Source organism: Drosophila mauritiana, chromosome 3R, assembly GCF_004382145.1.
Source record: "Drosophila mauritiana strain mau12 chromosome 3R, ASM438214v1, whole genome shotgun sequence".
Taxonomy (NCBI): Eukaryota; Metazoa; Arthropoda; class Insecta; order Diptera; family Drosophilidae; genus Drosophila; species Drosophila mauritiana.
The window spans coordinates 8,993,947-9,017,421 of NC_046670.1; the positions used below are offsets into that span (position 1 = coordinate 8,993,947).

Genomic DNA, 23,475 nt, shown 5'->3' on the forward strand with positions numbered 1-23,475 from the left:
CAAACTTGATGGGCCAAAAAAGTTGGCAGGGGCGGCGGGCGTGTGGCAAGGCTGGCTGCCCCTTAATACCAAGGAGGGCAGCGAGCGGAGGGACACTGTGCAACAAAATTTTCAACACTTGCCGGAACATGTCATGAATGCGAACATGAGGGGCGACGTGGCCAAAAAAGACGAGGGCGTTCGGAAAAGGGTGGCCATTTTTGGGGGGGTGTTGTTGGATTTACCCCCAAATGGGCACAAAGTAGAGCAGCCAGACACGTGACAGGAACCAGCTTTGTGGGCTCCAAGTAGTTTGTCATGAGTCAAGTCAAAAATATCGCTGGAAGCCCAGAGAGAAAGAGGTTCCAAGGGCGTTAAGCAGAGGGAATATTAAAATTACATAATATCGCAAACATATTGTTTTACAACATTTCTGGCCGTCAGTCAAACGTTCGAGCCGAGAGTTCAACGAACTCTAAGTACTCTGAAATAAAGCATGATATTTTGGCAGCCCCTTGCCACAAGTTGTATTTCTGTCCAACTTGACTTTTTGTTGGCAAACGCGAAGAATGCAAATTTAATGCCAAATGCTGTGTGCAATTTTAGCATCAAATTGCAATTAATCAGCGACCTAGTCAAATCTCCTTTCGAACTTGTTTCCCTCGATTTTTTGTGTGGCTTTTGTGCCACTTGCCTTGCCTCGCATATGTGCAACACTTGCACTTGTCGACGTGGCAAGCTGCTGAACTGCTGACAGCGATAAATGTCCTCGCATTTATAATAATTTGCGACTAATTTATTGCCCCAACACATTCCCTTTTCGCAGAGTTCGTTTCGGCTGATCGGCGGCGAATTATGTGCTTATATGCTCAAAATCCATGATGTATTTCGGCGGACTTACAGATGGTCGAAATAATCGAGATTTATGCTGTACATACCTGCAACGAGAATCGGAGAAAAGTGTATAATTAGCATTTTGTTTCGATTTTATGTGGCAAGAGATCTAACGCTAAGTAGGTTAATTGATTGCAAATTTAGTGGAAAATGTGATATACAGTAAGTGAAATAATTATTTGGTTGCAGTTTACATTCATATTTATTCATCTTCTTTCAATCATCATGAATTTTAAGAGTTTTATGCAGCTTGAATTGCTGCTAAACTTAAAGGCGTTTAAATTCCTCGGATCAAGTTTCCCCTGAGTTCTTAGTATTTATGCACATTGTCGCATAAATCTTTTGCATATGCATTGAAATGCGTCTAATGGGAGTTAAAGTTGCCATAAATAAGAGGGGTTCTGGCTTAAAGGGTGGCACGCTGTGGCAGGATGCGCCAGGATGTGGGAGCAGAGCCGAGTAACAAGGACTTGTTGTGGCACGCACGTTCTCTCCTGGACACATGTACAACAACCGCTGGGTAATAACTGTCCTCGCACGAGGACGATGCTGTTGCTTGTTGTCCTGTTCGAGAGGATATCCTACCCAGTCCTTAGCAACACCCCGCACCCACCGCTACTCAGTTTCAGTTCGCAACTTGGGTCCTGTCCGTCGTCTGGCTGGCAAAACATATTTCGTATTTTATGCAATGCGGCGCATAAAACTTTGCGCTTAAGCCTTCCTGGCGAAAACACACACACACACACTGCCAAAGGGAAGAACTGGGAAAAATTCTATCAAAAACATACAAAGTTAGCTGTTAATCTTTGCTTGAGTAAGGCTTAATAGTTTTAGCCAACAATTATCGTCAGTTTGAAATGGTGCTAATCAAAGGGGATTGCAAATTTCTATTAGAGTATGTGCATACCACTTAGAAGCTATTTATTTTTTTTTATAATTAAAGCAACAGTCCTAATTAATATTCTTGCATTTCTTGATTTTAAATACAACATATATTGTATATATTCAAATTTTAATTGTTTTATATATTTAAAGAGTAAAATAAACGTTTTGTTTATCAATATATTTTATCAAAAATGAACTCAATGATTTGGCTGTCAGTTGTTATTTCTAGAAGTCATGTGGTTTTTTGTCCAGTGCAGTGGCGCCGTAACTGACCAACGTCCCCGCATCCTGGCGCGTATTATCCTGGACCCACCCTCTTGTTGGTGGGGAGGCAGTTCGTCAGGCGAGTCTCTCAACACATTTGGCACGGTTCGTTGGGGGCGCGTGACATGTATATGAGAAATTATTCCGTCGACTGCCCCCTTGGAGTTGCCAGCTCCAAGGATGGATGTGCATGGGGCGCGCGCTGCTGTTTTCATGCTCGACTGCCAGTTTCGTCCGCATTTTATTCGATTTTCCTTCGCCGGCTACGTTTTTGCACCTTTTTCGGCTGGGGAATAATTTATTATTGCCATAGCCATTGGATGGCCGAATGGCCACTCCTTTCTCCGCTTTCGCTGCTCTTTTTTCCTCGGCGAATGCATAATTCTTTTTTTTTTTTTTGCTTGGCCACAGGATTTACTCCACACTCCTTTGACCTTTGGGCTCTTCATTCCGGATGGACATGTCATTGTAATGAAATTATTTGTCAGCTTAAATGATTTTTTCAGCTCTTTAAGTAGCACTTTCAGCTATTTTGCTTTTTTTGTACTCCACATATGACTTTGCCTTGTGAATATTTTATTATTTTTGTGCCAGTTGCTGGAATTTCAGTGAAATATTTGACTGGCGTTTGGGAAATCTCTGTGGAAAATCCCACCTAGCCACTCTCACTCGCAATCACTTTAGGCATTAAAATATTAATAACAATTTTGTGATGCATATTTTCAGGCTGATGGGCAGCGAGTCAATATCGAAAAAAACCGAGTGCAAAATAAATTGACAAAATGCAAATCAGCAGAGTAAAATGTTTTTCTATACCCAAACTTTCTTTGGGGCATTTGTGCGCAATGAAAGGCTTTGACATCGAATCAATGTGATTTCAGTTTTCAGATTCAGTGAAATTAAAGCCAGCTATTTTTCGAATTCCAAACATAATCTTTAATCTAAGATTATAAACTAAGACCATGGTAATTAGTTGGTTTTGTCATCAAATATTTAATACTTCTTTAAAAATAACTATAATTTTATTTAATGAAACTACAGTGCCTTTCCTATTCGGCGATTGAAATTATTTATAGTTTTCGCTTCATTGATGTTCATATTTGTATGTGACTTTTGAGCCGCATCGATTTAAATTTTTTCCAATGTATTTGGAAATGAGTTTTGCGTTTGGATGTTTAACATAAATGACTTTATGGCAAGCCAATTGAGTCCCCAGAGCGAATGTTCTCAGAGGAGGAGGAGGCGCTCGATTAATTGCCACCGATAGCAAATGGTAATGAGGCACGCCCCTTCCTTTCCCGATTCCAACCGCCGCACTGCCCCCCTCGTCTGGCATGCATTGTGAGCAGCTAATCACTGTGAAATCTGCCCAGGCAATGATCATTGGACCAAAACGTGACATAATTTGGCCTCCAAAATGGGTGGGGATATCTAATTGATGTTGCAACTGCTGCTGCTTCTGCTGCAGCTGCACCCTTTGTAATTAAAGCCTGCACCCATTTCCGCGATGAGAACGCATTTAGGCCATTAAACAGTGCGCTTTTTTACCCCCTTCACAAAATTCTATTTCGATTAATCCACATTTAGTTGCCACGGCGACGAAATTTATTGCAAATCCAATTAGATGATAATACTTTTGTTGCATCACACGTATTTGCTCTGCCATCAATTAGTATTTGCTTTTAGTGCAAGCTTTCATTTCGCATGGAAAGTTACATAAATGGGAATTGTGACACAATTTAGTTGCGTTAAATAACTGGCAGCAGCTTATGGTGTCAGAAAGTTGAAGGCAAAAGCAGCAGCTCAATTCACTTTTAACTTTACTTTGGCGAGCTTCTTCAGCATTCATTAGCCTTTGAACTGAAGAGCCTTATTGCATTCAGGACATCGTTTGCTGCACTTCCTGTTGGACTCGACGTTGTTTTGTCCCTGCCTGCACGATAAGCATTTGATTGGTTTCCCAGGAAACTGGGCCAAAAGGATGCCTTTATTAAAAATTCCATTACTTCGCCACAGAATGCGACCCAAACTGACAAATCAAAATTAAAGTGAACTGTTGTAACTAGCGACAATGTTAATTGCAATTGTAATTGCACTCGCACACACACACAGACACTCTCTTGCAGCAGTGAAAATCACGGCAAGGAAATCAGCTTTTTGCTTTTTGCCTTTCGCCATTTGCCATTTGCTCTTCGGCCTCCCTTGCCCTCTCTTTGCAGGTGAAATATGCGCTAATTAGTGTGCGCTCCGCAAAAGGGTGCAAAATGGGTTTTCGGGCAATACGGTGGGTGGATGAGGGGTGAGCTGGCGAAAAACTGGCGCAGCAAGGAATGCCATTCACTTGCGAAATACGCGAAAGCAAGAGGCAACAAATGTCTAACAGAGACGACAACTGTAGCAGCAGCAGCAGCAATATCAGGCTACCATTGCAGCAGCAACAATAGAACAACTGCAGCAACACGAGCAACAGCAGCAGCAGCAACATGCAGCAACTACATGCAGCAGCAGCAGCAACAACTATCATCAGCTCGAGCAGCAAAACAAAAACCAATTACAATTATATCTGCGCTTGGTTAATCATGTGAGTCCGCCGGAGAAGCGGGTATTAACTGCTGCTGCTGCAGTTGATGTTGCTGCTGTTGCTGCTGCTAATGTTGCTGCTGTTGCTGCTGCCGCACTTTGCACGTTGTTGCTTGTGTTCCGCTTGGTGGCCATTGTTATCTGGAAATCCAGACTGGGCGTAGGCCAGTTTGCGGCAGAATCGTTCTTAAAAGGGCGACTCCCAATCGAGCTGTGTTGCTGTTGCAGCTGTAGTTGCAACAACTGCTTCTTTTTTGCAGCTCACTTCCGCTCAATTGTGAGCTGATGATTTGGCTTGTTTGTCTTTCACTTCCTGTTGGCACTTGGAAACTTTCAGCAAGTACTCGCCATTATGCTGCCAAATTTAATACGCTACTTCTGTATCCAACTAAAATAATAACTATCATTTTCATTGAATAAGAATATATATTTATTAAAATGACTTTGGTTCTTTCTAGCCTATGCATATATATATTCCTTTTAATTTCAAATCCTTTCTTTTCTTTTAATAACTAGTTCTAGGAATAACATTAGCTGCATTGCATTGGAAACTGAAAGTAATTACATTAAAGTATCGTTTTCTTGCGTGTCATTTAAATTTAGATTTTTATTTAAAAATTTATAGTTTGAATTTAATATAGCTCTAAAGCTTTATCCCAACACATGTCTTTTCTTGTATACTCCTTCTTTTTTACGATTTTCCCATATTTTTATTCTGAGTCAACATCAACAATGACCACGCAACTGTGGCAGCGTAAATCCCGCCTTTTTTTTCGTCCCGTTTCCGTGCAGCATTTGCTGCACATAGCGGCTGTGGCACGTAAGATAAGCGATAATCGGCATGGCAACATTTTGGGCAAATATGACGCGGTTGGAAAAAGCTTCTGTTGCAGAACCAATTTGCATTCATTTCGGACCGCCATTGATAGGGTGGCAAATTCCGCACATTACGCATACGCAACGTGTTGCGTCTGCTCGTGGAGAGCGGGCGCCACATCAGAAACACCGATCACGTTGGCTAATCAGGTTGCCAAATCATTTAATGATGCGTCATACTGAGTCGTTGAGTATTTCAGTTGGTGAGTTCATGTGTGTGTGTGTGTGTAGTTTCGTCCTCGGCCAGGACATTTTAAATATTCGTCCATGACTGGGGCAAAAACTGTTTGCAGGCCTCCGACTGAATGTCATGTGGGGGTGCCCGGGTAAATAGCGTGTTAAGGTTTGGAGGGCGGGAGGTCAACCTTGTCTGGCCGCTTGGCCGTTCCATTGGCAAATTGACGTTGACAGGCGGACGCTAGAGTGAAAACAGGATGAGGCGCATCGATCCAGCAGCAGCTGACAACACATGTTCCATTGATTTGTGAGTAGGTTTTGCTGTTGTCGGTTTGAGCTAAATTAGTTTATGGCCCCAAAATGTCAGATGTCCAAATTGGCGTACCGTTTTACTGCTGCGATTTTTGCAAACAATAACAAGCACGTATTTTTTTTGAAAATGATCTCTGGCTTTATGTTTTCTGAAATTGATTTCATTTCAATTTGCATTCGGTTTGACTTTAAGGGCCATGCTTTTTTAACCAACATAAATAATGTGCACACTTTTTCAATGCCACTAGATATAGACTTTAATGTTTTATGCTTTGTTCCTATTTCATTTGAATTTAATGAGCTTTTATTGGTAAATATTAATGACCAGCAGGTTGGCCTTTTTGGTTTCAACTTTAACCATTTGTTATCCTTAAAGCCCACACGTGTATTTATTTATGGCCATTAGCCGTTCTTTCCGCTCTAAACTGAATCTGCGGTCTAACCACAATCCACGATGCAACAACAACAAAACTGGCGCCCACGGCAACCAGATTTTTGCAATTAATTTAATTAGCTTTAGGACACCGACACGCAAAAAAACTGCATTTAAAAATGCTCCAAATGCATGGCAGCAAAATGGAAACATTTTAATAATTAAACCGCAAAAAATGCTTACATTTCTGTTTTTATTTGTACTTATTTGCGTATTTTCCTCTTGGCAAGAAAAAACACAAAACAGCAAATGAGCAATGCAAAAAATGCGAAAAATGCCGGCAAATAAAATATTTTCAAGCGCGTAATTTGTCAGCCTGGCAGGTAAAAAAAAAACAGAAGGCGGTTTGAGCCAGAAGTGGGCACAACAAAAGCCCGTGGCAGGTCAGCCAGGCATTCTGGGCTTCCAAGGGATCAGCTCCTGCCATAATTAGCATCCCAGTGTAGCGAAGTGCAGAGAGTAGTTCTGCAGCAGCAGAAATATCTGGCGAAAACGTCCAAAAAGCTCATTAACATAATGTGCGGTTACCTGGCCCGAAAACCTCCATTTCCCTAACCTTTTAGCCCGACTTCTCTGGCAATTGCAGCAGCTCGGAGATTTTTATTTGCCTGCTTAGACACGGACTTTATGAGCAAATCTGCGGTCCACTTAATGGGCCACAAAAAACCAGCATAAATAGTTTTTAGCTTGGCTGCGGCTGCTGGCTACTTTTCACTGAATATTTAAGTGGTAAACGCTGGTATATTGTTTTTACAATAAATTTGCAGCTTAGTTAGGCGCATTTGAAATTAATTACGCTTTCAATGAAGTTTAGGCGATTCATGCTGGCAAAGAATATATAGAAAATATATAAGAGAAATCATTTTAGACTTCTTGACTATCTTAAATGGCTTAAGCCATTAACAAGGTGCTACTTATATATCTTCTTCGCCGTAAATAGCACTTCTTTATGTGGCTGGTTTTAATGCAAGACATCCTCTTTTTACACATTTAACTTTTGCATATTATTGAACCCGGCTTAGTCCTGGAACAACGTGCCTGGCATGCTGAGCACTTCCTCCGCCATGCAAAAATTCCCTCGACACCCGCATATCGCACTGCTGTATATCGCACATTTCACTTTGGTTTATGAAAAATTCATAACAAAACATTTTTCCCTGTCACGGGCCACGACACAACAAATTTGAAATGGAATTCGCTGCCACTCCATCATACACACACGTTTCTATTTAAATGTTAATGCAATTGAAGTACGTACTATATATATGCATCACATGCCCTTTCTTAGTGGAGAATCCTTGAAGTGTTTTCCCCCCGGGTTTGTGCCACCACTTTAATAAGCCACATAGTTACATCGGTGGCAAGAATCAAATGGCTGTAATTAAATGAAATGACGTCGACAAGTCTGCGGGCGGAGCTAAGAAGTCCAAGCCAAGAAGAACGCATTAAAGTAACTTATTTCAATCTCAAAAACATTCAACTCTGAGCTGCTTACTGCTTCTATTTCCTTTCTATTCCCTTTCTTTTTTTTTATTTTTGCTCCTGGCAATTGGCGCATTTGTATTGCTGAACCAACAGCAATTCACAACGCCAAGCTGGCTTAAACGATTCTACATAAATATGACAAGTTGTCGCCGGCGAAGGGGGAAAGCCGAAGCCAAGGATGATTCCCACTTTTCCGCAGTTTTCCGCAGCCCTGAGACATCTCAGGAAAAGCGACTCCTGCAGCGCGGGGGGAAATTCAGCTCAAGTGTCGGGCGACGCTTATGAAAAGTCATGTGATGTATTTGCGGCCATTAAAGTGGCAAAATGGCTGCCACACACACACACACAAATACAGTTAAGCAGTTTGAGGAGTGCGTGTGGCAAAATGAATATTTATGTTGGCCATGTGGCATACACATAATATTTTCATGGCATTTATTAGTTTGTTTGCGCAACGGATGAGGGGAAATGGCGGCCAGATAAGCATGGGAAAACCTTTTAGTTAAATGTCAAGAGCTGCGGACAGTTTTCATCTCCGCAAATCATTAATCAATTTGCCGCAAATGTCATCGCCACCTGGTCAGAAAAGATGCAAAAACGCAAGCGAAGTAAAGTTATGAGGTAGATTCATATGTATATGCGGCTGATGATGATATTTCCCAGGCGTTAATTAACAGTAAAAACCAGACAGAGTCGACTCCGCCTGGCAGGCGTGACCCGGCAAATAAACTTTAACCCCATCAGGCGGGATGTCTTACACTGGGAGAAACTATCTGCTGATTCGTATCAACGCTATAAGTGATTGTTACTCCCATTTTCACGCAAATTAAATATTGAATATATTAATGGCATCAGTGCCAGATTTAATTAAAAATGTCATCTCATAATAAATTCCCCAATTTGACCATCCATTAGCAAAGAGTTTTTCTTTCTGTGGACTGGCGTGCCCTGTCAACCAGTTAACCTTTTTCCGCCAACTGCACTTTTGCATATATGCAAAATGAATGTGGCAAATGCTATATTTTTTCAGTTTTATTCGCTGGCACACATATGTGTGTGTACATTTTTATGGTCTGCTGACAAATTACGCGAACTTTCCATTAGTACGAGGTTATGACGCGGAGGAGGGTGGGACTCGATTGCTGTTAGAAGGAGGAGGAGTACATGGTGGTTTGTCCATGACTTGTCACTTAATGTTTAAACTCCAAAGTGGCAATGCCGAACGAATAAAATTATTCCCAGACTCAGACGCCATGTCAGTGCCTTAAATTGCTTTTTAATTGTCTAAGACAGGGTGTTTCTTGCGCTGAAATTTCAAAGCTAACCAGGCAAATACCCCCCTGTAGCCCGTATGTAGCGCACCTGTCGCCGACAAAGATTAATCTGTTGGAGCTCATTAAAATGTCAGTTTTAATATACATATATAGCAAACACGGTCCTGCCGGCGGAAGATTCATTCCAAAGGGCCCTCTAAATAATATGTCTGCACGCCAAGTTCGAGGAACTCCAGTCGTTGGGAGGATGTGCGGAAACTTGGGCTTTGTTTCAGGCTTCGGGGGTAGTAGTATGTTACTACACATAAAAACATATAAAAAAAGGCCACAGCTCTTGGAGCCCTTGATATATGGTCCAGTATATCTGCCATGCATCATTTGCTGAGGCAGCAAGCAGGCGGTGGAGTGGGTTGGGATACTAATAAATTTATTACATCCACACGCATGCTGGCGGAGTTTGAGAATGGTGGTGTGATTCCAGGGGTAGACACACGCTAATGATGTAACCACATTTGGTTAGAAAATTATCTGCAACATCAAAAGGTGGAGGTGTGTGTGTGCGGTGATTTCGGGCGGCAAAATGGTGGAACGACATGTTTTTAATGAGCACTTTCAGTGGTTTTTCATCAGAGACTTAAAGTTTGACTTTAAGCCACCTTCGCCGACATCGTTGGTGGCTTCAAAGTTTCACCATCTCATCTCGCTTCATCTGCGCGCATAAAGCAACCAACTAATACTTCCTGTTGACAAATGGGCTTAGTCGCATTTGCTTAAGCAAAAGTTGGGCTTTAATTTCGGCTTAGTCTGCCATTAGGCAACAGCTGGCCATCTTTTGTGGATTCTTTGTACCGAGCGTGCTATTAACGGACCATTTACCGAATTGGTTTTCTGATTAGATGCCAAAGCGGCCGGGCAAAATCTCTTATCAGGGAAAAACTACGCCTCTGGTTTATAGTTGCAACTGCCACTCAACTTCTGCTCCCAGACGCTAGTCACAGTCCTGAGATGAAATTGCCGCGATAAACGTGATGGAAGTGTCTGCTCCGTCTGCTAGAAAAATGGCAGTGAAAAGCGGCGGGTCGGGCGGGAAAACTCGCAGTGGAGCCGTGGAGCAGAGATTTATCAAAACTGGGCAATCTGCCGGAATCTGTTTCTGTTTCTGTCTTCTGCCTGCTGCCGAGTGTGTAAAGTAATTTGTTTACCAAATGACAGGCTGGCGATTCTTTCTGTTTCGCAGAGGTGGTGGCAAGTCGGATTTCAAATGAAATATTTAATTATGCGCCAACGGAAAACACACTCGCACTTTTCCTCATTTTATTCGTCGGACGGATAGACAGTCAGACTGGCTGCTGAAATGTCCATGCAAATCCACTTTACACCATCTTGCAAATGCGTTCAGCATTTTTGAGCAGCTTGCTCCGGCAATTTGGGTAGTGCGAAGTGGGGCTATTTTTAAACAATTTCAAGGTGGGCCATAAATGTACATATAAGGCGAACTGAAGTATTTATTTAGGAACTTCGGGCGAAGTAGCAAAATCTAATCACTTTTTATTGCGATTTAATTGAGGACTGCTCTTTGTGTGCGCATAAATGCATTCAATCGAGCTGCAAAACAATTGAACCTATTTGATTTGCGGTTTTTCTTATTTGATTTTAAAATGCAAACCATTTGGCCATTTGACCGGTAAAAATGGGTTTAATTTAGGAGCTGGAATTTATTTATTTCGGTTTTTATTCAATGATTTTCCTTCAACTAACTTGGTTTAGCTGCAATTTTAATTTGAATTGTGTATGTAAATTGTGAATGCATTTCCTAATGTCTAAATGGCATTTACTTTTAGTTGAATTGTTAGACGAGGTGATTGATGGCACGATCTTTGGCTGTCATAAGTAAACGCGATTCAAACACTTAATTGGTTTAATTAGGGCTTTGCAAAACATTGTTTCACTTGAGATGATGATTGAAGTGAGTGCTCATAGTCACAGTCAGATTCGAAATCACATTCAAGGCAATCAACTTTCGAGCGAAGGCGCCTGATTAATATTTATTATTTCATTAGCTCATTACACCGCATGCAATTGTGGGTGCTTTTCGGATGGTATTGGATACGAATGGATTGAATTGTGGTTGCTGGTAATTTGAGCGGGAGGCCTAAGGCTTTGGGCGCGGCCAAAAAAAAGTGAATAAAATGAATCATTTGTTGTGAGTGTGTGCCGAGGTAACTGGATAAGTTGGGCAATTCCTCGGTGGGGTAAGGCTACTTTTTTTGTATACACTCGTATTTGGTTAGCAACTCGACTTGCATAAGTCGCTTTTGTAATTCGAGTCAACACCTCGAAGGCCCCCAGCTTTACCGCACTCGAATGTAAACATTATTCCGCTACTACCCTCTATGCATAAATGTTATTATTTTCCATTTTCATTTCTGTACAACTTTTTGCCATTTTCCATTGTTTGTTTTCATCTGGCAGCGAAATGCCATTAGCTTCCTGTACTTGCCACTCTTAATTGCTGCTGTTGCTGTTTTTGTCTCTAATTTGTCAAACATTAAACAGGGGGTCGTAAATAAAACAATCAACTCGAGACATTTGGACATTTTGCAATGAAATTCGTAGCTTATTTTCGGTTTGTTTATCTTTTTTGGAATCGACGATCCGTGAAGGTTGAGCGACGATAGAGCAAACACCAATCCACTTGGAGGTTGGTGTACTAATCCATGGGAAATTTGTGGGGCTTAGAACGCAATAAAAGGCGCAGTATCTCGTTTTTGAGATGGTCTTATTGCGTTTAAACAGTCTTTTAAGACGTATCTTTCATCAAAAATCATTAGACCTTCTGCAAACCCAATGCTCAGATGTATTTTTCAATAAGTGTCATCATTGTTTATATCTTACAGTGGAGAATAAGTCAGTGAATTGACTTTTTTAGGGGCTGAGTCCACATTTCAATTGCGACAAACATCATCAACTATAATAAGGGGGCAATCTTGGCTGCCATTGTTGCCCCCGCACTCACGACAATCGTACGAGACACAAATTAGCATTAGTATGAGTAATTAACTTAAATACAATAGAACAATTTAGTTTCCCGAATTGCGCGCAGCGAGATGCCAACAACAAGGCATCATTAGTAGGGGGCGACATTGTGCGACTTTGGTTTCCGCACACAATTGAAAATTTTGCAAGCTAAATAAGGCTTTGTGGGTGGGTGGAAAATCAGCAAGGGGTGGGGGTTCGTTTTCCGGCGGACTGTCGACATTTTGGACTGTAATTACGCGAAAGCACGTCAACTGACCGCTCCAACGAATATCGAAGCCATCGCACTCCCATTTTTCAACCCCTCTATATGCTGGGCATTATGTTCGGTGCATATTTGATTTTCAGCTGGGATTACAAATGCTCGCTGGCCATTGAAAAACTTGATATCGTGCACTTAAAGAGGATGTTTTTAGGGGGGAGTAGCACCGTCGAATCGGATCTGTATAATTTGTGTGCGATTTTTTCTTTTTTTTTGCATAGCCAAATGGACATTTCATGACCCAAATTTCTGTGCCGGCTAATGAGCTTTTGATTGAGTCTATACACTCTGGTTTTTTGTTTTTTCATGATATTCCTGTCAGCCGAGCGTAACGAAAGTTGTTTTGTATACTTGCATGTGGTTTGAGATAAATTTCAATAGATACACGATATTTGATAATTCGTTTAATGTGCACATACCTGCAAAGATATCAAAAAACACAAAAATCGTATTAGTTACCTTGCACATCATACTAATTTTATTTTAGTTGGGCAAGAAAAAATACATGGCTTATAAAAAGTATCCCTCGAATGCTGAATCAACCGTTATGCAGGATTCAGAACACTTAACCCATGCTGACCAGCGATAATTTTTCTCGCTGCTTGCCAATGTCCCTCTAAATGGGTTTTCCCCATTCATTGACAACAATGCCCATTCAGATTATGTTTTCTATAACCAAGTGTTTCTACTCCTTACTCCTTTTCTCAACACTTGATTTTTTCCTTTGAGACAGCAACATTTTGGAATTAAGCGTCGATTCCTTTCTTATTTGCCGCCTTTCTGGAAACTCCTTCCTGGTTCGCCTTTTGTGACGTAAATAGGCGGAAAAGAAAATTATGTTTACGCAGAGGGAGCGGGATTTCAGTGGCAGGGGAGTTTCCGCCGGTTTCAGGTTTCAAACGGATACCCTTTCTGAAAGGTGAAGGCTTACAGTGGGCTAAAAAGCTTTTCGAAAGTGGCATAAACTTTCTAAGAAAGTCTTATTGGTTTTTAAGGAATTATACATTACTTTTAGGTATCTAATTCCGCTTTCATTACATAATATAGCTTCTTCATTTAAACGCAGTTTGATTTAAATACATGTTGCGTTTCAAATTAAATATATATACATATTATTTTTCGACTTTTCCACTTTGCCAGAAATGTAGTTAATTCTCCTGCTTGCCTGGAAACAACTTCCATTGAATCCCTTCGACGTCCCACAAGGACGACCACAGTGCATCCTGGCCGGCCGTAAACTTGCACCCTTACGTGGCACGCAAATTAAATGAATTGCTTACCCAGCTACATGGATACCCATGCCCACACCCCTGGACAAGCCCCATTCTACGACTCTTTTGCGCTGCCATTAAAATCATGCTTCAATGGTTTTTGACCATTTTTACCCGCTCCGCTGTGCTGTTGTTGTTGGTGGCCCCAGGATTGAATGAAGTTTTTTTTTTCCAGCTTTGTGCAGCGCACAAAAAAGTTCCGAGCCAAGTGGCAAAGTGGAACGTGTAGCGTGGAGCCTGCCCCGCCCACCAATCGTGTTCTAGGTAAATGAACCTGCTGAACACTTGCCTGCTAAATGATTTACGCACTTTGGGAAATTTAATGGAGCAATTTTCCCCACAGTCAGTTAGTTGGGGGGGAAATCTTGAGAAATCACCATGGACTGGGAAATAGCAAGGTGCTGTAATTTGTTGAATCAGCAGGGCGTGTCCTCAAACATTAAAGTTGTTTTATAAGGTAGCGCTCTCGAAAAAAATGTTAAATTTGTGCAACTCTATGGTATCCAATCAATTTTCAGAGAAATGCCAAAGCTCTCTCCTAAGTTTCTCCTAACCCTATTTGATACCCCAATTACCATATTATTCTATTTAACTATGGGTAACCTCAGTTTCGTTTTCCAATCCTTCGGTGTTATTCTTTGGACTTTTTTGGTTTGTTTGCTTATTGATGTCTGTCCCCTTGTTGGGGAATCTGCCAGACAGCCATTCTTTCTCTTTCGGCTTGCATAAAACATCAAAAGCTGTGTGAAAACACAATCCTTGTGCCAGGCTTTGCCCATCGAACATGCTAAACAAATAAGGACCATGAAGCTGCGAAATATGAGCTAAAAAATGTTGTGGGTGGAAAAGCGAACTGATGGCGGCCCCTAAAGCTGTGCTATGATTTTTTCCGAGTGCCGCACGTTGTTCTTCTGCAGTTCGTGTTGTGGTTGTTGTTGTTGTCCATGTTTTGTTTTCTGTGTTCGAGTGCAGAGCGCAAAAAATCGCATAAACAAAAGGCGTCCTAAAGTTGATTTCCGGTTTCCGCTCAAATGGCTGCCTCAGCCGCGACACCCTCTATCCGTGTGAGAAGTCCGTGCGAGATTGAGTGCAGCTGCAGGGTAATTGCATTGGTATGTGTGCGTGGAGGCGTGCGGGCTGGTGGGCGTGTCCATTGGGGTGTGTAAATTTCATATTTTATGATTGACTCCACCCACACGGTTCGGAGAACAGAAAAACAAACAAAAACACCGCTGCCTGCCACCGAATATCACAAAAACTAACTTAAGTCCTGCCAGTTGAGTGAGTTCGCTACAATTTATATAGTATTCACTAAATTGTATATTGCAAAATGTTGAATAAGTATATCAAATATGAACATATATTCATTTTAACACCCTTTCACATTTCAATGCATAATGTTGGCTTTTTGAAGAAACATCACATTTGTGAATCCACTAAGTTCTTTGCGAACTGATTGGATGAACTGGCCTTTGGAAATCAGGCTGAAATCTTGAAGTGAAACAGCGAAACAAGCAGAATTTTTACTTGAGTGAAGATGCGGTCTTGTTCGTAGGGGGCACAAAACACATGTTCTGGACTGCGGCCTAATTATGATGGACGGCAAACACTTTTGGTGTTCGGGGGCCCACTAATGAAGCCCTCCCAAGTGCGACAGATCAAACAAACAGCACGCGCCGTCCAAGAATTATTTCGACTCTCCAAGGAACCGAAGCGGAAACAAAGCAAATAGTCAAAGAAGCGGCGGGAGGAGCAGGAGCAGGTGGAAGTGGAGACCCAGGGTAACACGAATGCCACACTCACACATAGACAAATCGTGTGGCATGTGGCACTGTCATTTGTCTCTGGCCTGTAGAGGATGTTGATACGCTCCCCGACCGATCTCACTCCCCCAAAAAGGGAGCTTCCTGATTGCGTGTTGTCAGCACATTACCGCCAGCATGTTCAACACATTAACGTTTTTCCAAGGGGGGTGGTGTTCCTTAGGGGGGGCAAAAGGGAATCTGGTGCATGTAGGGTCCTCTATTCACTTAGTGCCACATCACTTACCCTACACTTTCTGGCTTATTTTGAGAAGATATTGACAATATAAATAAAAGCAGTAAAGAATCGTAAAAATATTACAGAATATTACAAGCAATTTAGGGTAATTGGTATAAGAATCCTTTTGTGTTGTGTGGTTTTTCTTTTTTAGAATTCTAACAAAAGTTAGAGGCTGTCATAAATTATTAATCTAGCAATCTGAAAACTTAGAATATTTCTGTATTTACTTAAAAGGCATTTAGCCTAGAACGCTTTTTCAATTGTGCTCCTTCTTGGAAATGTCTTTGTGGGAAATGCACAATGGAAAAACCTTTTCCTTACGTACAATCCTTATTTATAGAGCCAACCCGGATTCAACCGCAGTGTGTAAATTAAATTTTCCGCAAGGCAGAACGGTCAGCAAGCTTATAAATTTTCAATTGATGGAAATTCACTTTCCCCCATCCCCTTGCCATCTCCATCAATATTTAATTGAGCTTAACCCTTTTTTTCACTCACTCGCCGTTGACCGCAGGAGTTTCGACTCCAACTTGGCAACAGTTTGTCCACCTCCATCTCCTCGACATAAAAAAAAGAACAACAAAGGAGGACAACTCAAATGAAACTTCAATTATTCCACGTAAAAAATAAGCAGCCGAAAGTGAGGTGTTTTTCTTTGGAGGGTGGGAATGGCGGAGTTTTGGCAAGACCATAAACAGTAACTAAAATAAGGCAACAGAAAAGGTAGCGAATTCTTATTCACTTTGTTGTTTCTGGCCTTGTCACGATTTTGTGTTTACAAAGAGCATTTTGTGGGTTGAATCTTTCCATTTGGCGTTACCTTTGTGCCTGGCCGGCCATTCCCAAAATGCCCGTTTGCACTTATTTGTTTGGTGATTTGTTTGACTTGCGTGTCGATGATGACACAACACAAAACATCAGCACACAGCACCCACGACGAAAAAAAGAAAAAAGGAGCAGCAAAAGCGGTAAGTGAAAATTTCGCCAAGAAGGGGACAAAAACCACCACAACACCACCCACAACAGCAACAACAAACAAAAGAGGGGAAAAAAACCGGGGGCCAAACTTATAATAATCATAAAAAAGGCAGCGGACAGCAGATGTCGCATTGCATACAAAAAGGCGCTGGGACATGGAAAATGAGTGGAAAAACGTGCGAAGAGAGGAAACAGCCAACTGACCGGAACCGGAAATTGTTGCAAGTGTCAGCAGCATTTTTGTATATGCGTGTTTACAGACAGCCTTATTTATTAGTTGGCCAGAAATCGCTGGGTGGAAAAAAGGATGCAAACTGTATAGGAATTTTCACGAAAAATAATGGGAGTCAGATGGATAGTTACACATTTTAAAATATTAAAAAGAAGGTATTTCCAAATGAATCATCTTCAATCGCAATCTTACCTGAAGACCAAGTCTACGTCTTGAACACCCACAATGATAATTCCACCTATCCAACAAATCCATTTTATGGCGCTTTAATTACTTGGCCTTCCACTCATTTGCTTTTCCCAATTGCTTTTTTCTGGCGTGTTGATGGGAATTCTCGTTTATGAGGCTTTTGCATGTTGCGTCGGTTTGATGGCAACGCATAAACAAGAACACGAGAAAAAGCACTGTATTTGGAGCAAAGACAAAGCGACTAATGAGTTTTAAGGGGCCAGAGATGGGGCTCCCGGGTGCGATTTTGCGAACATAATGAGCACAGGAAACAAAAGGCGAAAAAGCAGCCACAATATGGCCAAATCCGAAAAAGGAGTACCGCCTGCGATTCCACAAACAGCTAAAAGGAATATTAATGATGGCCGGCGACTGGGCGAAGAAATGGAGTTTGGAGCTGCCAGCTCCCTGTGGGTCAGCTCGACAAACATGGCCAAGAAAAGTGTGCAGACTGCACTGCGTTCTTCTCCAACATCTTCATCAGCTATCTGCTTTCTTTCTCTCTCACCTGTCGCCGCACACTTTCTCTACCCTTTCGCCCACGCAGGTATCCTTATGTAGCTGAAGGTAATTAAGAGTTATGGGCCTGGGAGTCGAGGCCGAACAGAACTTATTAATTTCTGCATTATTTAAGCGTGTAATTTATGTGTTCAGCTGGCATTTTTAATTGCATTACACGGCGTTGGGTTAATGCATGTAAAATGCATAATGAGCACCGCAAGCCGATAGGAGGAGCAAAATGCCATTGGAGAGATGTGTCACACACGCGAGGTGACGTTGCATGGCGTTTGTTTTATTAATTGAAGTTTAATCAGCGACAGCTGCCACAAGTCACGTTCACATTTCCCATTTTCCCATCACCCCATTTCCCAGCCGTCTGGAAAAGGTCAAATTTGATAGTAAACCCACTTTAAATGACTCCGCTGCGTCTCATAACAATTTCGAACTAACTTGAACTATCTTAGATCTTTTGTAAAACGACTTGCACTTGCAGCCTTAGTTCTACTATTTTTATGTTGGCACCTTTGGTTTTTACACAAATTATTTCCGATAACATCTTAAGAGCCTTTTCTTTCCTCCCCGTTCTTGGCCTCAACCTTTTAATAATTTCATTTGGCGCGAAATTGTCTTTGGCCAAATTGAATTAGCCACCAACCATTCCTTGGAAGCCATGAAGGCATCTTCAGGGGTTTTTCTTTTCACACAGTTTAATAGAGTACTTAGATGCACTCGAAAAAATCATATTAAATTATTCGCACCGAAAAATGTAGGATTTAGTTAAGGAATTAGTTTTTAAAAGGGTAAATTTTGATTTAATATCCAAGTTAGTAACAATTAAAGAACTTTATTTCTAGTGTATTCTGGTCATCTTAACCCAAACTTAAGAGTTGACACTTAACTTGGCCTAATGGCGATCAAGATGCTTCAAGAACTTGGCCGCAAAGTGGACATTGTTAGGAGGAATGGCAAAAGATGGGAAATGGAATTTAGAAGTGGCTTAGGCGGTGACCAAACATTCGACCACGTAAAGCAATTTGCCAACTGCATCGATGTTAGCTTAAAAGCCCTGTCAAAAAAAAAGAAACTGAAAAATCGCAAAATTTCGGCAGAGAGAGAGAGCGGGGAAGAGCAGGGACAAATAAAATGCAAATGTAAATAGGTAAATAAAATACATACAGTTGGCATTTTGATTTCAGAGGCGGGAACACAAGTGTGAAGAGACCATCAAAGGGGCGTGAATTGTTTTAGCCAAATTCATTGGGCCAAAAAGCATCTGCGTTCCCTATTCCTGCACACACATTTTACCCTCATTTTATTCGGCTCTCTTTTTATTTTTAGCCCTAGCCATATGGTATACATATATACACACTACTGTAGGTGAGCAACAGTTGAAAACTTTTCTTTCTAATTTGTTTAGACAACCTGACAGTGTGACGCGCGCCACCTAGTGGCCAAAACTCTCAACTTTGATATACTTTCGGCCATTATTCTATTTGCAATTTCGCTCACAAACAACGGCAAATAAATAAGCAAATTGAAAAAATGTGAAACGAAATAAGGCAAACAAACTGCTAAACTGGAAAACTGCAAACTGTCAGGGGAGTGAAAATGGAAAGCGGTCGCCAGGAGGAGGAGGAGTTGGAGGCCAAGAGCTGAGTTGGAGGCAGCTACCGTTTTGGCACATGGCAATTTCCGTTGAGTGCACATGACAAAAATGTGGAATGTGCATAAAAAGTGCCACAAGATGTGGGCTCCTGCGAGGGGATGCAGGGGTAGAATTCCTTTCGCAAACTGGCAAAAAGTTAAAAGTTTAATTGTGCGCAACTTTGGGCAGGATGTGATGTCAACCCAGGCAACCGGCAGGGGCCAAAGGACATCTGTGACAAGTTCTATTAAGTTTATTTTATATATTCTCACATTTTGCATTTAAACAAAGCAGAACGTGCCAGTCGGTGCAGTCAGGGGAGTATAAATTAACTAGCTCGTATTAAAGTTTAAAACTGCATTAATATAACTTTGAAAAGGGTTTGAGTTCGTGCTTTAAATTTCAAATTTAATCTCTGAGGCAATGCCAACATGTTATTCTTAATCAAACTCCGAATTTTGGCGCAGTGGAGCCAAGGGAATTGGCCTGCTCGACTCATAAAACGTTTAAATGAAAGAAAAGCAATATGTTGTCGCCTGCAGATGACAAGCAAACATCGTGGCCAGGATGCACCGGGCTTCGGAGTGCCTAGTCCTTCGGCTTGAGGTCTCTGTAAAATATTTACCAACCATCAGCCGCTGTCATACTTTTTTAATTGACTTATCAATAATTCATGCAGCTCACACAGAGTGAGAGAGAGAGAGAGAGAGAGAGAGTGAGGAGAGGGACACATGTGAAGGGACTTCGCAGGACGAAGTGAGTGGGTGGATTGCTGGATGGGGCTGAGAATGAATACTCATAAATACAAATGAAGTCAGATTGCAGTGTGAATGAATAGGACAGCAGAGAGAGAGAGAGAGTGAGAGAAATGGAGATTCAGACAAAAGGTGAATTGCATTTACAACTCTTTTCCCACGTTCAGGTCAACGACTCTCAATCTCCCCATGTCATCCTTCCAGTTTTTCTTGTATTTTTCCAACCTTTCGCACTGCCAGAAGATTGCCTTCGTTTACTTTTCGGCTTGATATTTATTTTGATTAATTTAAGTCTCCTAGTCAGTAATATTTTTCATTTTCATGTGCAACTTTATCTTACACCGCCCTGGATTTTCCTTGCCTTTCATTTTGGCCAGAAACTGCAGGGGATAGTGAAAAGCAAGTGGAGCCAAGTGATTGATGCATTTTTAATGCGAATTTCCGTGGACTAAATCCAGCAGCAAGGCGGCAAAAGGTTCTCTGTGCATCTGTGCCTTGCAAACACATCCCAGTTGGATTAGGCTACGATTTAAAAATCTTAAAATATATCTGCTGCAATATTCTTTTGGCCGCTTTAAACTAAATCTTTAGCTTTTTGCGTTGGCCAACTTTTCCCATGCCATTAAGCTCTTGCCAACTATTCAGAGCAACCTGTGCGCTAGGACTTCAATAAATTTCCCAAAATCACGCGCGCATAAAAATCCATAAGCGTAGTTGGAATGGGTGGAGTAAAACAAAAGTAAGAGCATTTCTTTATCAAGGATAAAATCAAATTTAACGCATCGCTCGGTAGTAGGGGTAGACCCCCCCCTTTTTAACCAACCCCCTCCCAAGCGGCGGCCTTTGTGTGCGTGTAAGGCCACGTACCCACTTGACATGAAGGCAGTGCAGCGAGGCAAACGATGGGTGGTCGGTGGTTTGGTGGTTGGGTGGTTCAGTGGGTGGCTGGTGGGTTGGGTGGCTGGGCACGTGCCGCGTGGATTACGCGTGGCACGCTGCTGCGAAGAAATATGAAAGGGAAGCAGCGTGAAATATGTGCAGCATAAGACAAGGCGCATAATCAAAATGTAAGCAACAACACAGCGCATTGCAACAGCAGTAGCAACACCAATGGTTGCACATGCCACTTACACAAGTGCAAAGCATCGCCCCACATCTCCCCTGCCTCCCCCTCGTTTCCGGCTTTAGAAAGCAGCAGGCTGTCCCCCCTTTTTTTGGCCAAAAACAAAGGGCGCCGCACAAAAATCTTACGCCCGAGCTGCCATTTGATGTAGCGCACCATTATTTCAGGGGATTTTCCGAGGGGGTGTTGCTTGTATTGGGCCAGAAGCACTCGACATATCGATCATACTTTCTATTGCAGGCGAAATCGGGCGAAAGTCTTTAAATGATTCAGTCGAAAGCGAATGATTGAAAAGGATACTTTCAGCACATGTGATTGAATTTATAAACTTTTAATTTGAGCTCTATAAATCAAAGTCGTGAAGGAAGAGCAAAGGGTAGAGATACCTTCTGAATAAAAAGATTCAATCGAAATAATTTAATATTGTTGCTGCCGCAAATTTCCAAGATGAAAACTGTTCGAAAAGCTTTAAATTTAAGATGCTAGCTGCCAAATTTAGGTACTAGCTCTCTTTTGAAATCCAAGCCCCCCAAAGATAATCCCCAGCACAATTTGCATGGACCTTGCTTATGTACTCAAATGCAAATTCTAGCCCAAATTCTACTACTCCACTTAGAGTTTTCAGCTGCCAGGAGAAGTTTGCGCGACTTTCCACCGATTTATGCAATATTTCAGTATGCAGGACTCAGTATTCCCCAAGCTGTCACTTTTGTCGCATTTCGCTGCTGGGCCAGCTTCTTTTCGTTTTGGCCCGCCCAACGCTATCTTTATCTGCAGCTTTTTATTTCGTGCATCTTTTGGGATGGCGGAATGGAAGCTGTCACTCACCTCTTCCTCATTGCTGGCCGTATTCACGGAGTCCATGCTCTGCGAGAGTCCCAACGGGGCCAGAGCCATCTGATTCTCCATTATGGCGTTGCTGTTGCTGCTGCTGCTGCTGTTCAGGTTGTTGTTGCTGTCGCTAACGGCCGATGTTGCTGTTGTGCCAGTTGCTGCTGCTGCTGCTGTTGCTGCAGCGCTTCCTGCTGCTGCGGCTGTTGCTGCTGCTGTGGGGGCGGCGCTAGTGACGCTGCCTGCCGGCGAGGGCGTGGTCGGCGCGGAGGCGGTCGCGGAGTTGGACTCGTGCGAGTGCGATTCGTGGGCGGGACTGTCCGGCAAGCTGCCGCCGCTGGTCGGCACAGCAGCAACGGATGCTGCTATGGGCACAGCCGCAGATGCTGCTCCTGCACTGGTGTTGCTGTTGGTGTTGCTGTTGTGCTTGCTGCTGCTGCCGCTGCTCAGAAGGATGTGTTGCTGCTGCTGCTGTTGCGGTGCGTATCTGTGCAGCTGATAGCCGCCGTAGTGGGCCAGAGATTGCTGCTGGGCCTGGTGTTGCTGCTGCTGCGCCTGGTGTTGCTGATGCAAGTGCTGGTTCAGGAGAGCTGCTGCTGCCGCCTGGTTGAACTGGGCCAGTCGCTGTTGCTGCTGCTGCTGCTGTTGCTGCAACTGTGGTGAGGCGGCAACTGCGTAGGCAACTTGTTGCTGCTGCACGGCCTGCTGCTGTTGCTGCTGCACGGCCTGCTGCTGCTGCTGCGCCTGCTGTTGCTGCTGCTGCTGGTGGTGGGCGGCGACGGCGGCCGCGAACTGCGTGGGATGGGCGAAGCTCAGCTGGTGGTGGTGCGGATGCGAGATCGGATGCGAGTGCGAGATCTGGTGTGTGTGGGCGATCTGGTGTGTGTGCGAGATCGGGTGACCTTTGACCGAGACGGGCACGGGCACGGAAACGGGCAGCGGTACGGACACCGGAACGGGCACGGGAACGGTCACCGGCAGCACGGAGACGGCGGCGGCACACTGGCGCTTGGGCGACGGCGACAACACCTGTGGGGCACTTGCTGGCGTCTGCGGCAGCGTCGGCCTGCGTTTTATCGCAATCGACGAAATGGTGATGGCTTTTTCGAACACCGCCTGCTGGTTGTTGTTGCTCGGATGGCTGCTGCTGCTGATCTGATTGATCGGGCCAATCGAATTGATAGGATTGCTGATGGCTGCTGGTGTCGTCGGCGCTGCTGGCAACAGATGTTGCAGTTGCAGTTGCGGTTCGGCGGCTGCTGCAGCGGCTGCGGCGGCGGTGGCGGCTATGAGCAGTTGATGATGGCTGCCCAACAGGTCCTGGTAGTTGGCTATTTTGACGAGTCAGTTGAACTGCGAAGAAGCAGAACAGAGAGGAAATTAATATTTTAAACTAAACTATAATATTTAT

The 23,475-nt window shown here is 42.9% G+C and overlaps 1 protein-coding gene across 1 annotated transcript in view; it reads right to left on the reverse strand.

The window, feature by feature from the left end:
* LOC117142233 (AF4/FMR2 family member 4) overlaps nucleotides 1–22,706 on the reverse strand; it is a 45,115-nt gene extending 22,409 nt beyond the window's left edge. The window contains 2 exon segments of the mRNA XM_033306085.1: nucleotides 22,062–22,173; nucleotides 22,695–22,706. Of these exon segments, the coding sequence (XP_033161976.1) occupies nucleotides 22,062–22,142 (81 nt within the window). The 5' untranslated portion in view covers nucleotides 22,143–22,173; nucleotides 22,695–22,706.
* Between the last annotated feature and the right edge of the window lie 769 nt (nucleotides 22,707–23,475).